General features: G+C 40.9%; 3 protein-coding genes across 3 annotated transcripts; all 3 read left to right on the top strand.

The window, feature by feature from the left end:
- The first annotated feature begins 3269 nt into the window (after positions 1-3269).
- On the top strand, positions 3270-3593 carry LOC101923579 (feather keratin 4-like). The gene has a single exon (XM_013298224.1). The coding sequence runs from the start codon at positions 3270-3272 to the stop codon at positions 3591-3593; it is 324 nt and encodes a 107-aa protein (XP_013153678.1).
- A 6303-nt stretch (positions 3594-9896) lies between these two features.
- Positions 9897-10235, top strand: LOC101911575 (feather keratin 4). Its single transcript, XM_013298225.2, has one exon. The coding sequence runs from the start codon at positions 9897-9899 to the stop codon at positions 10233-10235; it is 339 nt and encodes a 112-aa protein (XP_013153679.1).
- A 6497-nt stretch (positions 10236-16732) lies between these two features.
- LOC129782851 (feather keratin B-4-like) lies at positions 16733-17071 on the top strand. Its single transcript, XM_055791836.1, has one exon. The coding sequence runs from the start codon at positions 16739-16741 to the stop codon at positions 17069-17071; it is 333 nt and encodes a 110-aa protein (XP_055647811.1). The 5' UTR covers positions 16733-16738.
- The last annotated feature ends 371 nt before the right edge of the window (positions 17072-17442 follow it).

Raw genomic sequence — 17442 nt, 5'->3', positions numbered from 1 at the left:
GGTTTATGTACCAGTCTAGTCTCATCCTGGCATCAGATGAAAAGCCTTCCTCAAAGCTTCTTTCATCTCAAAGACCTGCGGATCATTTGAATGCCTTGCACTATTACACTCAAGCCTCTGAAGTCAACATAAAGACTATACAAATTTCAATTCACGTACATAATTTGTCAGCTCTTCGGCAATTTGGTAGTTCACCAGCCTGCCATGGGAACACTGTTGTTAGACAAAAGGTTTTAATTGAGTGCGTAGAATGTGAAATTCCATTACCAATCCAGAAGTGAGAGCTGTTACGTCCTGGTTCACCAGCCTTAACAATCCCAAAAAGCGAGATCCAAAGGCTCTCAACCTTTGGGGTGAACTCTAGGTGTTAATTAGACTAAACTGGCAGAATATCAATGAAAACATTTCCAGGCTGTTAATGAGTCTGTTTCTAAAACATTGTATACCCTCCAAGAAATGTTGTTTATATCCCTAGAGGGAAGTGAGGCAAAGCTAGCATTCCTTGGCTATCTTATTTTACAGATGAAAGGTAAGTGATAGCTTTCACCTACTATAAGGAAATAATTTAAAAAAATATATACAAAGACTACACGTAGTATGTTGGATAGTAGAAATTTTAAGGAAAAGGAAGAAAAAGACTCTCTCCGTAGAAAAAGAGAGGAGAATTTTCATGTGGAGAATCATTAAAATATATAGAGTTATAGGATTTTTGCAGAAGATTTGGCTTTATTTTTAAAAATCAATTATGCAAATTTTTAATTAAAAAAAATCCTGAATTCTTGAATTAGTTTGTGAAGTCCTTTGAGTGATCTTGACTCACATGCTTTGAAATTAGCTTATTAGCCCCGTGATGCGAGTGCTGAGATCTTGTCGCGTACCTTGAACATTAGGTAGCATGAAACTTTTCATATTTGAGCCATTAGTGAAAAGCTGTTCTGAACTTTGAAGTCCTTTGTTCTTCTGAAGACCAAGAGTAACCTATGTATAAAGACACTCTTCATTTAGAGTTAATTCATATCTCTTGCTGAGGGATGGTGGTGCTAAGAGGAGAGACCTGATCCCTGCTTTTTGTGTACTTTCCGCCTGTGCTAGTATTTCCAGCAAGCTGGAGTACACAAATCGTGTAATGATAAATATACTGGAGAACTGCTGGGTGTAACGTCTGCTGACGCCGTGGTTTAGCTCGGGCAGAGCGCTGCCTCTAAGAACCAGTGCTTGAAAGCAATCCTTAACATGTACATTCATACTTAATTTGATGCGAAAATTGCAGCACATCGTGGTGACTTACTGGGATTTCAGGTAGGAATAGTGGTGATGATAATCCTCAGATGAGAGACTGCATAGAACTCGTATTGAGAATTAGAGACAGTTAATAAACATTACAAAGTAATAAGATAATCAAGCCCTTTCCTTAAAACTGTGGTTATTTGACTTTGGCATGGAAAATGAAGTTAAAATTTATAATTGGGTAAAGAAATGCATTCTTATATGTGTTTGTATTAGCTGTATTCATACAAACTGGGAAAACTGGGTTAGCCCAAGCCGTTCAAGAACATGTTATATTGTCTCTGGTCAGCAGTTCTCACTGGTCCTAGTTTTCATTAACCTTTACAATACTCATGGAGATTTGGTGCTTTTCTCAGCTGTATGTTTGTGCAGGATTGAAACAGTGCAGAAGTGCAAAATTTGGGAATATCTATTATACATCTTGTCTTGTGGTAAAGCTGAGTCCTTGAAATGGAAATGCTTGTGAATTGAGCCCAGGCTGCCACCTCAGAGCTAAATGATTATTCACCTAAAGGAGTGAAGTCTTGAGTAAGGGCTGTGCATCACATACACTCCCCTTAAGCAGTGTCTTGATGACTAAAATGAAACATGAAATGTACATTGGCCTTAGGAGGCGACATAATTATTGGTGTCATTCAAACGAGTCACCACAGTCTTCCAAGCAATTAAGTGGGTGCACACTGGTGAAGATGAAAGCTTTGTCTGTACTGAAATATGAATGTAATAAGGGGAGGGGAAAAAAACAGAGCAATACTAAAAGAAATTTTGAAAGGAAAAAAAAAGGGGTGATCAGTTTGGTGGATTTTGCATACAAAAGTACAGATCATTAAATAATTTCATGCATAATATATGTCTCTGGTCTGCAGGCCGTCTGGAACATGGTATAAAAGCCTATAGAACACAAGACTCTTCCATCCACTTCTCGTGCCTTATTTGCCCAGGTGAACAGGTAAGTCTGAATCTACCCAGTGTCTTTTTAAATGCTAAACTGTTACTTTGATGACTGCTTTTTTTGTTGTTGTTTTTGTTATTCTTAGTTCTTTATAAATATTGCTAGCTTTTTTCCTTTTGGTAAGGAAAATTAGAAAGGCTTACTTCTATCAAAAAGAAAGACTACTTGCGAAGAAGGGTGTAACGAGACAGGACTCAGATGATACTGGCAATGTTGTCTCTCAAAACAACTTAATGCTCCATTTTAGAGACCAGCACTCAGGGAGTAGCTAGCCAGTGAACCTGGTTGGAAAGACAGTCTCATCTTAAGAAACTGGGACCAACAAAAAAAAAAAAAAAGAAACAAAAAAAAAAAAGAAAAAGAAGCGCTGAGTCCCAGGATCTATCCCCAAGTCCTGTTTTCAACAGGCAGAAAAGCAGGGATCCCAGCAGACTCAAAGACATTGAATTCAAATCAAGGCAGAAATCTCTGATTGAGAAGATAACCCTTCTTCAAACTCCAAGTTTGCCTGTTCTGCTCACATGACATTTGGGAGCAAGGGACACATCTCAAGCACTTTTCTATAGTTCTGCAAATGCTGCTGGCTGGGCTGTAACTGAGTTCTGGCACTAAGGCACTAAACCCAGTTATGCATCAGTGCTCAGCTGAGGGTCCCATTCCATGCCTGATGAGAGCAACTGGAGCTCTCATCTTCTGGTACCACCACAATTGCACCTTCTCTAGAGACACAGTGAAATGGAAACTGACAAAGAAAGGGTTAGGGCGAACTTCAATGTGACCAGCACCACAGCTCAGGGGCCAGCTGCAGAGCAGAGACATCCTCCAGCAGCTATATAAAATAAGAGAAACCTCGATGCTATTTTCAGATGGCTTACTGTGGCTTTTGATCCAATAAGTGATTCTCTCTCCAACCACCTTCCCTAGGAACTTTTGTCTATATTGTCTTAACTGACCTTTCTAAACTTAATACAGCCTTTATATTGTGTTCACTTCTGATCCTGTATTTCAGACTTCCCTCTGTCCTACAGACATGTCTTGCTACGACCTGTGTCCACCCACCTCCTGTGGCCCAACCCCGCTTGCCAACAGCTGCAACGAGCCCTGCGTCAGGCAGTGCCAGGACTCCCGCGTGGTGATCCAGCCCTCTCCCGTGGTGGTGACCCTGCCCGGACCCATCCTCAGCTCCTTCCCCCAGAACACCGCCGTGGGATCCAGCACCTCCGCTGCTGTGGGCAGCATCCTGAGTGAGGAGGGAGTGCCCATCTCCTCCGGCAGCTCCTTGGGGTTTGGGAGCTTTGGCAGTGGGTACAGTCGACCCTACCATCGCTATAACACCTACCACAGTGGCTTCTAGGGGCCATGCTAAAGCATGAGGAGTGAGCAGAAAGAAATGACCAGGAACGCTGAAGCACGACCCCATGCAAGACTCAGCTCATGGACGTGGTTTCCAGATGTGATGTTAGATACCCACAACCTAGAGTTGACGGAGCTGTGGGAGCTTGGCATCTCCTAAAATCAGGCCTTTGCTTGTCTTATTCTTTGAATACTTCATATTCTGATGAAACTGTTGTTTTTTCTATAACCGTAAATGGGACTTTATTGTCTCGGTTCACATCAGCACTGAGAAAAGAAACCCAGGATCAAAACACATATTATCTGTTGTCTTATTAAATCCTAGAAATGCATACTTATACTTTGTACTTTTTTATTATGCTTTTTGCTCTCATTAAAGTTATGCAGCATCACATTCCAAGTCTCCTGGTGTTTGATTGAAAAACTTTTAGCAGCTCACTTTTTGTAAAATTTCTTACTTTTCCTCTGTTTTATTAATTGAAATTTACTTTTGCATGTTGACTAGGAGAAAGGATTTGGCTCATGACCTTTATGCCAAGAAATACTTTTGTAGCCAGGAAACTTCAGGAACAATTTATATGCCAGGTGGATAATTTGGAATAAAGTAGAAGCTTTTTTCTGGAAATAAATTAGATACATCGTAGCAAAGTGGATACTATATATGGAGTAGATACTTGGACTACAGGTACTATAGATTTCCTACATTTCCTTACCCAACTCTGTTTTGAGATGGCATAAGACCATGCACTTAAACTGCTCATTAAATTCCTCTTGTTCATCAGAAAGCATTTCTTATGGCCATGGTCTGAGCAAAGTGGGACCCCAAAGAGAAAAGATTGTAGGGATTTTGGAGGGGAATGTTCTAAAAGGAACCTGCTCCCTCTGCAAATAATTTTTGCATTCATTTTTATTATTAAATATATTTTTATTAATTATTAAATATAATTTATATTATGTATAATTTAAAAAAATTGAGTATTTTTCGTAATTAATGCCAACCTCTCTAAGGCTACTTAAATGTAGATTTTTAATGCATGTTTTAAACAAAGCTCCTGGTGCTTCTGTGGATCTTCATGTGCTGGTGCTAAATCATTTGGGTTTGGCAGAGCTGCTTGCGTGTGCTAACTGGTTGCAGGCATCTGTGGAGTTAAACAGAAGGCCGAATTTTCACCGCATGTGAAAGCCTGTAATTTTGAAGTTTATTTTGAGCATTAAAACCTTACTTTTCTTGCTGGGATGGAAAGACTTCAAATGAAGCTGGGTTTCTAGCTCCAAACAAGTAGGCTGTGATCTTTTCCTTCCTAAATGATTAATGGAAATAAATGTAAAAATCAGGGATCTGGCATGTAATTGCAACAAAATGCAGGTGAGGGATATCTCATGCAAACCTTGGCAGAAAGAAACGATGCCTTGTGGAAAGGATTTATGCCAATGGTCGTGGAGCCATCCCTTGCTCTGAGGTGATGGATTGCAAATACACATTCATCAGTCTTGGTAGCACCGAGACATTGTTCTGCAAGGAAGGTGGATCTGACATATAGGGCCGTGGGTAGAGAAATACTAATTGCACTCCTACAATTTGAAGTATAATTAAAGTTTGTGCTTGAAAAGTTATTCAAACATATTTGAAAAATAACTAAAGCCCACCCATTTTGGGTGTGGTGTTTTGCAGAAGTTCTGGTGAGTAAATAATTTCTTCCCTCCAGCGTAAATTAATTTTTGTTGTTGTTCTCTTCTACTGTTCCCCATTGCATTCCAGCATAACGACAGCACTACACCCGGCTCTTTGCAGAAACACTCTGCAGATCTGTATGCAGCAGTTAGTTACATTTATTTTTTGACAAAAAGGGAAATGGTAACTTGAATTGTTTAAGCTTATGAGACCACAGAAAGATGCAAACCCAAACCTCAAACTGCAGTCATTTTAAAGTTCGTCATAACAGTATTTGAATGGCATTAACAATGAAAATAGCTTTGTTCAGGGATGAACTTTGGGGACTACGTATCTACCTGTATTTGAACACCTTTGCCTTCAGGGGAGCTATTTGAGCAGCAGAAGTTGAAGTTGTGAAGCTCAAGACGGAGGCTCTGCCTACACCAAAAGGCACCCATATGGCAGGTACTAGTCAGCTGCCTGGGCCAAACGACAAATTACATCAGATAATGAGCAGTGGATTGCAATAGGAACAGCAAGGCCATGCAGAGGCATCCACTCTGAACTAAAAAAATTTAATCCATAGATACGTCTGTTTTAAGCAATAAGCTAGAAATTGCTAATACTGTGAAGGCATTAGCAGAGTTCACTCTCAGTGGCCTGGGACCAGGTGCCCTAGATTATTGCATGAACTTCAGATGGCTGTGTAGGATGTGCAGGCTCTTGCTAATGCTGTCACTAAGCATCTGTATTAGTACAATTAGCTAAGACTGAAGGCTGAGATAAAAGCAAGAACTATCGGAGCTGTTGTGAGCAGTGAGAGAAGGGAATGGCATAGGAGGGCTCTGAGTTGCAAGAACTGTTAAACTGCTCGAAGCCTCTAAGGCATCCATTTCTTTATGATGAGCTAATTAGTTACAATTCAAAATTTATTGCAGATGGCACACTTCTTGCCAGGGAATCTTCCATTTTTCTGTGTGTCTGTTTCTCCATGCGCAGATTTTTTGGGTCACTTTTGTGTCTGAAGCCATTACGTGGGGATTACTGTGAGTAAGCTTCCAGATCCACTTTGATTAAGATTTTTTTTTCCAGACATTTAGTCACTCACAGGTGTCTCAGGAGGATGTTCACACATTATGCAAGAAGTTTTAATTATAATCTGAATACATAAATCTGTCCTTGATTATAGAAAAAGAACTGTGAACTTCTGATTCATTCACTTTAATTCATCTAAAAGATCATGCCGTTCAGTCATTCTGACTGTACAACAAAGTGGCTGGAGTCAAACAATAATTATTGTAATTATTTTCAGGGAAGGCTGTAGACATCTCTGAAAATGTTGCTAGATCCTTTTTTTTTACGACTCATAGTCTTGTTTTTAAGGTATTTTGTGTTTTTCAAGCAGAGCTTAGATGAAGAAAGAATAAAAAAATTAAGAAAATGAATTATGGAAACTGTTTTGCAAATTAATTCCTCAAATATCTGTTAGATACCAGCTGCTATAGAGGAAATTATTGTTGAAAAAAGCCTGCTAATCCCTTAGAATATAGAGAATTACCGAGGAGTGGACAAGACTGATGAAGCTAAAAAAGGCTAGGGCAATTTATTTGAGAATCTCCTTGAAATATGAGATGCCTTCAATGAAACCTTGAGCTATTTTTTTAATTAAAAATAAAAGATCTGTAATTCCTGCATCCAGGAACAATGACATAAATTTTAAACCAAATGACTGACCTGCACTTCCAAATCTTAATAATGTATTGTTACAGAAGTGATATGAGAATTCAAATATGGGTCACATGTCTTACATTTGCACATAATATGATAATTTGCATGCGTAGCACTTTAATAAACGCTTCTGATAAACTTTGAAGTTCTCAGGAACCTATGACCAAGCCAAACAAGTTTCTGTTCCCAGGAGATCTTTACAAAGACACTCCTAATTTAGGGATGATTTGCATGTCTCAGTAGTTAGAGTGCTAGGAGAGCAAAAACCTTGGTACTAATCTCTGTCTCTAGGATTGCTTATGAGTTTTACCCCTTTACTACTTATCCTGTAAGCCACCCCCCCACCCCCTATAGAATAGGCTCAATTTCATTGTGCAATCCAAAGGCTGTTGTAATGTGACAGAAATATTGACTATGAGTGAAGAGATTATTGATGCTTTATATACTTCTGACACTTCTCCAGCTGGCTACCAGATGGTCTATAACACATCTGTAGCAGACACTGCAGGGACAGCTGGAGAAATGAATTCTGCAATAAGAAAGGAAGAATTCTTGTACATGACAACCTCTGCCTCCATGGTTGAGTTTTGCAAAGCCTCATCTTTTGCAAAACTCTTCCCTGAGAACAGATGTTAGCAAGCAATGCAACTTACTTGTGCATGTGGAAGTTAACCTAAATGCAGTTGCTGATATTTTGAGGTTCTGAGGTAAGAATAAAAGTGGATTTGTGGATTCTGCAGATAACAAATGTCAAAGAGATCAGGCCCAGAATCAGAGAAAGCCAGGAAAGACCTTGGATTAATAAGAATTGTCCTTCAGTGTCTTTCACAGAAGTGCTACCATTTGATATTAGACTGGGCTTCTAATACTCTTTTTTTGTTTCTTCTTCCATGTCAAAGAAGCATCAAAGAAGTGTTTTTCTAGTTACATCACAGCCTTTGTTCACAGCCATAACACTTTCCAGTTCCTTTCTCAGGGCTCTTCCATGTCCTTCCCTTTTAACAACATTTGTGCTGCTTCTCTTATTTTGGAGGCTGGAGTTGGGTGAAAATTGCATATACATTCCTGGCCATTTTCTGAGAAAATCTGTTTCATTTCTCTTTTCCTTAAAAGCAGCTTGAATCCCCTACTACAGGTTTGAATCACACTACAAATGCTCATGGGTTGGCTCCCAAAAGCTGAAATTCTTAATGATTTCCAACAGTATTTACCTTGCAGAGGAGGGTACAAGGGACTGCATTATGTAAATTATGCTTAATCTCCTTTGATGACAGCATGCAGATCCAAAAGGGTTTTGAAGGCAGAATAAATTCTTCTGAATTAATCATTCTAGTGTTCCCAGAAATTAACTTGGCCCAGAATATTTTAAGATGAAAGAAACTTGTGGTCAGATATACATGCCACAAGATAAGGAAGTGAAGCAGTAATAAACACAAATACTGAGGCAAAAAACCATGTAATCAGTAGTGGCTCATAAATAACTTCATGCACAAAGAATGTCCCAAGTTGCTGGGCAACTTGGGGCTCAGTATAAAAACCTGAGCAACTCAAGGCTCTTCCATCCCTTTCTCTTGCCTTCTTTGCCTTGGAGAATAAGGTAAGTTGGAACCCGTTCGTTCTCTATATGTTGAACTGTTGCCTTGACGATTTTGTAGCTTTTCCCCACTAATGTTGTAGAACATTCAGCTTTTTTCTCTGAGGGAGGAAGGGGGTTTCATATGAGAGAGGGGTTCTGTTGGTAGTCAGTTATGAAAATCATGGAATGGGGCAGTTAGCCACAGGTTAGCCAGGTAGGACTATCCAACTTTGGTTTCCAACAAGTATTCAGGTCCTGCAGATGAACATAAAATATCTGTAGTGAATTCTTGGATCTGTTCAGAGTAGGGTGCTGGTCTGTGGAAAATTCAGCTAAGGCCAGCAGATCAGAAGAATGTGGGGATATTGGCCAGTACTTGCAGTCCTGGGTGACTAGGTCTCCACATAGAAAGCAATCATCAGTCCATGCCTGCCTTTGAAACTCAATTTGTGGTCCATCCACAGACAAGGAGCTTTAACCAGTTGCTTCTCCATCCTCCAGACAACTGTGGATAGATCTGCACTGTAGCTTCTGAGATCTGCTGATCATTTTAATATTAATAGCAATACACAAAACCAGAAATGTTCCTGAATTCAGCTGCCTGGCCTTCCTTTTTTTATTGAACATATTTTAAGTGCTTAAGCTTCTATTATCCATTTTCTAGAACTGGGAGAAGGGACCTCCAGGATGGAACATGCATGAGAGAAAGTGACAGGAATGAAATGGGAAAGGTTATTTACTGTATTAGCGTTAGGTGGGATTGTTTCTTGTCATCAACTGCTCAGTAAAGAGGCGAGCCTTGGAGCAGGAATAACAAGCCGAGTCTTACCCATTCCAGCAGAGCACCTTTGTCTGAAGGCTACAGTCACCCTCCATTTTTCTAGGACATGGAGAGCCCTAAGAGCTTTCCTGGTGTGCCGCCACAGCTGCAAGGGGAAGTGCTGAAAGTGCTTTTCCCCAGGGTAACGTTATGGCCACATGGTTAGGGCACTCTCTGCCATGGGAATGAAGAGGCTTTCAGCACCAGCATGTACCCAGGTTTCTGGGTGAGTTGACAAACCAAGGCTTCAGGGTAAGTTCCTGATTGAGATGCACCTGTGCTACCTTCCTGAGCAATCTCCTTAAAGAAAATGCAAGCTCAATCCTGTTTTCAAAGTACTTCCTCTGGACCTGGTGGAAAATGTCATCTTGCTCCCCATGGAATCTGTTACTTTGTTATATACTCCCCTTACCAGAAAATTTCAGTTGTACAAGAAGAATTTTATTTAAATCCTTGCTTTTTTCTTTTTTCTTTTCTTTTTTTTTTCTTTTTTTTGGTGTTTCAGGTTTACCTCCACTGCACAGCCATGTCCTGCTACGACCTGTGTCCACCCACCTCCTGTGGCCCAACCCCGCTTGCCAACAGCTGCAACGAGCCCTGCGTCAGGCAGTGCCAGGACTCAACGGTGGTGATCCAGCCCTCTCCCGTGGTGGTGACCCTGCCCGGACCCATCCTCAGCTCCTTCCCCCAGAACACCGCCGTGGGATCCTCAGCATCTGCAGCTGTCGGGAGCGCTCTCAGTGCTGGAGGGGTCCCCATCTCCTCCGGCAGCTCCTTGGGGTTTGGGAGCTTTGGCTATCCAGGCCTGGGCAGTGGGTACAGCCGACCCTACCGTCGCTACAACACCTACCGCAGTGGCTTCTAGGGGCCATGTTAAAGCATGAGGAGCAAGCAGAAAGAAATGACCAGGAACGCTGAAGCACGACCGCATGCAAGACTCAGCTCATGGCCGTGGTTTCCAGATGTGATGTTAGATACCCACAACCTAGAGTTGACGGAGCTGTGGGAGCTTGGCATCTCCTAAAATCAGGCCTCTGCTTGTCTTACATTTGTTATGCTTTACTTTATATTTCTGATCAAATGTCTTGTTCTCTTATGCTATTTTGTATTTGACAACAACTAGGTAAAATATGTAATTATTACAAATTGTTCTGCATGGCTGATTTAGTACAGTCCACTTAAACAATGAAGAAGGAAGATCTCATTTTGCTGAGTGTGCCATTGTGAGAGGGATGAGTGCGTACCGTCCTTAGTGGACCATGGAAATGTATTCCTTACGCTTTACGTTGCTTCCTTCCATTCCTCAGCCTCATTAAATTTGTGCTGCATCATACTCAGAGTCTGCCTGTACTTCTTTCTTGTCCCAGCCCCTTTTCCAGCTTGTGTGTGGTGAAACAGATCCCTTTGCAAGTCATCAGTTCCAGAAAACACCATGACATAATTTCATGCCAATTGCCAAGGGAGAACAAGTCAGATTTCAGTTGTGGGAAAAGATTTTCTTTTGTTTATACATGGTAAATCATGCCTGAGACAATTTATCAAAGGCTAGAAAGAGACAATGTTCACCAGCAATGGCTGCGTCTCCTGCCATCGCGTAAGCAAGAAAACTGAAAGTAAAGGAGCTGCTTCTGTTTGGGTTGTAAAGACCCTTTACCTACTGTACCACAGAGATGCAAAAAGGCCCTTTCACTGTTTCAATATTTCTGTTTCATGAGAAAATGTTTGTGTTGAGATGGATGTCTTTGAAGAGGGGTGAGAATGGGACAATAAGCTGATTTGAGAAGGGGGACTTTCAGGGAAAAGCTCAGAAGGGAATACTGTTTCTCCTTATCCTTCCATAGATGTGGTAGACAGGGTTATCTATGTAGGAAAGAAGACAGAAGGATACAGCAGGAAAATCTACAGGGACATGAGGAATACTAGAAATTATAGGGATAAACCTTTTCCTGAAGCACTACATCTGCTCTCAGCTTGCAACCTGGAAGACTGTAGCTTTCTTCACCCTATCTGTGATACTTGGGAAGACCCCTTTAAAAGAAGGGAGAGATTATTCTTTTATTGAGCACAGCTGAGCTTGCTCAGAGCAGAGGCTGTAGGAGAGAGGCAGCAACCTTGGATCGCAGCACCTCTTGGCCGCTGAGATCAAACCCTGGTAAATATTGGAGGGGAGGAAGAGGAGGCTATGTGGTGTTTTTGCCAGGCAATTGGCCTTTGAAATTTGCTGGCCTGGGAAGCATGTCTGGGAGAAAGAGATTAAAAGGTTTGAAGTTCTAACCCTTTCTTACTGCGTCTTTATAAACTGACTCCTATCTGTTGTGTCTAGTAGATCTGATCTTTGTTGGGCATTGCCATTTTCTAGCTTGATTGTCTGTGTTGTAATAAAGGTGGTGATTAGGACTGGGAGCTTCGGTCCCTGAAGGAAGAAGGTTTGAAAAACTCAACCTGAAGGCTCTGGATGATTCAGTTTCCCATCAGCCCATACAGCTCACAGCCTGATATCTGTGAAATTTCTTGCTTGGAGTCTGTGTCTTTACAGAGTGATGTTGAACTGTAATTAAATCCAGGGAAAGATGCTGACAAAGTTATATTGACTACAGTCATTAGTGGAGCTAAATTAAAAGAGGTACATCAGTTCCATGAAAGAATTAATAATTTTAAGGAGTAGGTTTTCTTAACAAACAACAGAAGTGAATGGGAAGTTAATAGTTTGATATTATGATACAGCAGAAGTTTGGTCTGAATTAAATATGTGTTATATTTTTTGCCACCTCAGCTGAAGCTACTGCTTGATCAAAGAACATGCATTCCAAAGAAGTCACCATTCATTTGCAGTTTGTTGCAAAATAGCTTTCTTTTATGGAGGTCAAGCTGTATACGTAACACAGCAGAGAGGTTACAATCCCACAGTACCAATGTGGCTGGGAAAAGTTGTGGCTGAGCCACTACAGTGAAGGTATCTTTAATATATTCAGGTGGGCAGATAATCATGTTTCTTATGACAATGCACATTTTCCTACTCCTGCAATCCCCTTCTGCAATCCTGTTAAGCTTTCTTCTAATCAAGTGCACAAACCTCTCCTCAGAGGTAACTCCTGTGCCCATATGCTCTTTCCAAAGTTGGGATAATTCCTTCAAGCATGCAGAAACTGTAGCAGAAAAGTCTGGTATGCAGTTCACTTCTTCAAAACACGAAGCAAAAACCGTCCTCAAGCTTCGTTTCTCCTCTTCTTTCCTGTCCCAGACTGCCTTCTGTGGGTTAAAACTTATCATAGCAACAAGTATAGCACAGTCCCAAAGTAAAAGGTTTCTCTGGCTTTGTAGTTAATCAGAAAGTGTTCTGTTCACTGCTGAAGAATACGAGCTAGATTATTATGTTACAGAGAAAATTTTCGTGACAAGACAAGCTCAGGCACTACCTCTCAAGTTGTTATTGCATTTGTTTTGGAAACGTCCTGCTGTGTTAGAGTGGGGTCTACATGATCAGGCAATGTGTGTGCAATGACACCTTGTACTTGACAATAGCACAGCAGCATAAAACCCAGTGCATGCCAGAGTACATGTGCACGGAACTGAAGAACTGTCTGCATCTGCTCTTTCTCGGTTTATAAACTTGCGTCTGTTAACATCTATCACTGAATGGCTGGGACAAGTTGGTCCCATGGCCAAAAAGAGTAACATGAGCTGGTTTTGCAAGACACTAAGTATTTGCTAGCGCTGTCAGTGAAAATGTATTTCAATATTAAATTTTGTGAAGCTGAAACTTGAATTGTAGCTTGTACTGTGCATACAGGGATGAGGGAAGAGGCAGGAAGGCTCTGAGGACTAAGAGCTTTTATAGCTTTTTCAGGCTGCCTGAAGGATCTGAGATGTTCTTGCACATTTACTTACTAGTTTCTACTTTTTTCTTTTTTTTTTTCCTTTTTTTTTTTTCATATGGCTGAGCTCCCACTAGTGAAATTGTTTTGTTTACTGTTTATGTTTATTGCCTGGACTTATCCCGGTGCTGAATGAAAAACACAATCCGTGGTCTCTTTCATCTTTTTGGTTTGCATCCATTAAATATGCCTGGCTCCATTATACTGACTCCACCTTCCCAAAATGTGGATGAGTCAAAATTCGGTTTGGTTAGGCATTTTGTCTGCTCTTTAGCATTTTGGTCACACTGGCCCATGGGAGTACCACCTGCTGTCACAGCAAGAGCTTTTAATTTAAGTCCGGAGTGTGCAATTTCATCCCTGATAAGTGACTCTGAGATTTAGGATCACTACTCTTTGTAATATTCCAATAAGCCATATCCCAAAGCTTTCAGCTCCTGGGATGAGACTGTCGAAACAACCTGACTGGCTCATATCATCACCTTCAGGAGAACATTGTGCTTCTTTATATCATCATTATACTTTCTGATGAATTTGTTTTCAAAACCCCATGCTTCTCTTATAGTCAATAGATGGTTATTGCTATAAAGGAATCTGGTTTTTAACATTTTGATACTGCTGTAGTGTGTCTGCATGTGTGTGTTGGTAAGGTTATTGGAGAAAGACCAGTAAATCTCGGGGACAGGAGAGCTTCAGTCACTGGTGTCACTGATGGGGGTCATCACGTACCTAAGGACATCCAGTGACTGATGACTGGAATTAGGTTTTTAATGTGATTTTGTGCAAATACTGATTTGTATTTGAAGTGAAAAATGGAAGGACTCTGGTTTGCAACACCGTATAATGTGAGGAAGTTTGTGAAATTCATTAGTAATCCTGGTCACAAATTTTAAACACTGGTCATATATCTTCACATTTTCTGATAATGTGTTATTTACATGTCTGAGCTGCTGATGAAAATGTGTTGTGAACTTTGAAGACTTTTGTTCTTCAAAAGTGTACAATCAGCACTTATTTCCCAGGAGATCCTCATGAAGATACTCACAGTTCAGAGACAATTTGCATGTCTCTAGCTACATGATTTAAACATTAGGAGAGGAGAGATTGGAATACTGATCCCTGCCCTAAAGTCTGCTTATGCAGTGTATGCAATTACGTTTTAATCTAGAAATTGTCTTTGAAAAAGAAATTGAATTGTGGCACATTGCAATGTTCTTTAAGGCCATGCAAATTGAAGACAACATTATTTGCTTTCAAAAGAGGAAAAAAGTACAAGAATATTATAAAGTCCTGTAAGTAGCTACCATTAATTTGCAGTATAATTTTGTATAATAGTGCAAGACACAGTAGGGGAAAATAATAATTTGATGGCAAATGTTAAACTGTTTGGCGTCTCTAATGACCCTGTAGGTAAGCTTGTGCAAGACTTTGCGTGCCAGTGTCTCTGACTAGCCCAGAATTCACATGCATCCTCAATCTGATCTGAATTGTTTTCCTGGAGTTTTATGTAGGAAGAAAGTTAAAACTGCAGACTCCTTAGATTAAGGACTTTGGCACTCAGTTCCCAAATTGCAGAGCTGTGTCTCAAATTTCTTTATGGAAGTGCGGTAGTTTAATACTGAATAAATAGATGAGGCTGCTGATACTCTTTCATCCTGCCTCCTGAGTCAAGAAAGTAAAACAGTATGTTCCCTCAGATCATCTATTTCCCAGTAAGTACCTCTGAGACTGGTAATCAGCTCTGCTAAGTGCTTCCTGTAACAATTTTATTTTCTGAATTTGTGTGGCTGGCTGGCTGTTTGAGATGAATTTGGCAAACCTACAGTCCAATTCAGAGTGAGAAATAGTAACTTCTGGCCTTTTCAGAGTGAGATGTGTCAAAAACTTGTGCTCTCCATGAAGGGGGATTTCACAAGAGAGTTCACATGTGTCTTTCCTAATGTATTCATCTGTGTCAAATGACGTACACTGCATATATTTCCCTTAGAATGCAAAATAATTTCTTTAGTAACTCAGATGAATCACTTCTTCTGACCAGGAATTAACTAGGCTCATAAGATTTTAAGATAAAAGAAGCCTCTTTGGTGGAATACATACATTACGGTGAGGAAATTAAATCAAGGCAATAAATACAGTGAGGAAAAAGTAAATCATCAGCTGGGAATATTTTGCATACAAGAAGTCTTTAGCAATTGGCTGGTAAATACCTACATACACAAAGTATGTCTCGGGTCCTCAGGCACTCTAGGACACTATAAAAGCCAGCACGGTGCAAGTTGCTGCCATCCACTACTTCGGCTTTATTCTCCTTGGTGGAAAGGGTAAGTCTGAATCTGCCTGCTATCTTTCAATGTCCTGAATTGTTGCCTTCATCGTATTTTATTTTTACGCTCTCTTGTCTCTAGCAGTCTAAGATTTATGCTTTTCATCAGTGTGTGTGTGAGATCTGTGACTAGCTCTTTCTGTAAAAGACGGTAGCTGTTCTTTGAAGGGTGGCAAGTGCTGGACGCAGGACTCATTTTTCATTTGTTTCGCTGGATCATTCAGTTCCAAGATGCTCAAATCTCTGCATGGGAATTGCTCAGCAGCTAGAAGCAAATGTGAAGAATCTACACAGGGATTTTGGCTTTCTTAGAGCTTTTTCTGTAGATAGATAAGTGGGCTCAAATTTTCAAAAGTGTGGTAAATACTGAAAGTATATCACTTCTTGCACCAGGATACCACGTAAATAATCCTTCTCCATTCCTAAGCACTTTGGGACCAGAAATATTTGAATCATGTCCTCCTAAAATGATGTGAATACTTTGGCACTAGTAACCTGTAACTGAAATATCAATAGTAAAGCTTCTGCCTGTTCTATTTGCTTATCAGATCATTGTGGACCATCAACTTCTGTTTGACCCCCCTTCAGAAACAGGTTGAAAGTTGCTTTCTCTGTAAGACTGATGTAAGATGAAATAAGCACAAAGAGAAGGGGATGATTAAATAAGAATTAGGCAGAATACTTATTATTTGACTGTTTAAGAGACAAGCCCATCTGTGGGGTGGATAACAGCTCCCTTTCACAGGTGTCATGTTATCAGGTTGCGCTCCTCACTTCTACGTGCTGAGGAATTTTTTCTTCTCCCCTCTGTTGTACGGCAAAGTTTCTCCAAGCTGTATCACATAGGAGATCATAAGCCTTGTCCTTTGCTTCCCACCTATTACAGGGATGCATGCATCCTGGAAGAGTGTTGTGGGAAAGGAGCTGTTGTAGACTGCTCTGGAGCAGGTAGAGCTAACCCTTGAGCTGTCCTCTGTAGCACAGAGGAGCCTGGGTTTCACCAAAGTCTTTCAGCCTAATACTAATACATTATTCCATTTCCATATAGTATCTAGTTAGTTTCTTGCACCCTGCATCGTCTCAGCACCTTAATTACATGGCTGTAATTACAACTTCTTGCTTGTATTTACTTCCTTCCCTGTGTTTCAGACTTGGTTCCATCCTGCAGACATGTCCTGCTATGATTTGTGTCCTCCCACCACTTGTGGCCCAACCCCGCTTGCCAACAGCTGCAACGAGCCCTGCATCAGGCAGTGCCAGGACTCGACATATGTGATCCAGCCCTCTCCCGTGGTGGTGACCCTGCCTGGACCCATCCTCAGCTCCTTCCCCCAGAACACCACTGTGGGATCCTCAGCATCTGCAGCTGTAGGGGATGCTCTCAGTGCTGGAGGGGTTCCCATCTCCTCTGGCAGCTCCTCAGGACTTGGGAGCCTTGGATTTTCAGGTCTAGGTGGCCTTTATGGGAGGTCTTACCGTCGCTACAACCGGTGTGGGCCATGAGAAATCCTGGGGGTAAAACCACAAATGAACAACCAGAAGCTTAAGAACGTGATCCAGATGCAGGACTGAGCTCATGACCATAGCCAAATGCTTGCTGACCACCCTCAGCTTTTCCCTAAGCTAATGGGACTGCAGGAGCTTGGCATTTCTGATTTAATGCCTTTCTCTGTTATCAGTGAGGTGACAAATGTAACTTTTATTGTTGCATGTAGGAGTTGGGTGTCCAGCTATAAAGCATTGCCTTGAAATGGATGATTAATTTTATCCATATTTAACCCTACTGCTTTCTTATGCTGTACATTTTTTTTAAATTCTACTTCTCACTCATTAAATTTATGTTGCATCATAATAATTGTCTTGCAACGTTCTTC

This window comes from Falco peregrinus, chromosome 19, assembly GCF_023634155.1.
Source record: "Falco peregrinus isolate bFalPer1 chromosome 19, bFalPer1.pri, whole genome shotgun sequence".
Classification (NCBI taxonomy): Eukaryota; Metazoa; Chordata; class Aves; order Falconiformes; family Falconidae; genus Falco; species Falco peregrinus.
The sequence above is the reverse complement of the archived record's forward strand: the minus strand, read 5'-3'. Positions and strand labels throughout refer to the sequence as shown.

What these genes read in the sequence shown, in the direction of transcription:
- LOC101911575 (XM_013298225.2), top strand. Translation starts at nt 9,897, where the DNA reads ATGTCCTGCTACGACCTGTGTCCACCCACCTCCTGTGGCCCAACCCCG.
- LOC101923579 (XM_013298224.1), top strand. Translation starts at nt 3,270, where the DNA reads ATGTCTTGCTACGACCTGTGTCCACCCACCTCCTGTGGCCCAACCCCG.
- LOC129782851 (XM_055791836.1), top strand. Translation starts at nt 16,739, where the DNA reads ATGTCCTGCTATGATTTGTGTCCTCCCACCACTTGTGGCCCAACCCCG.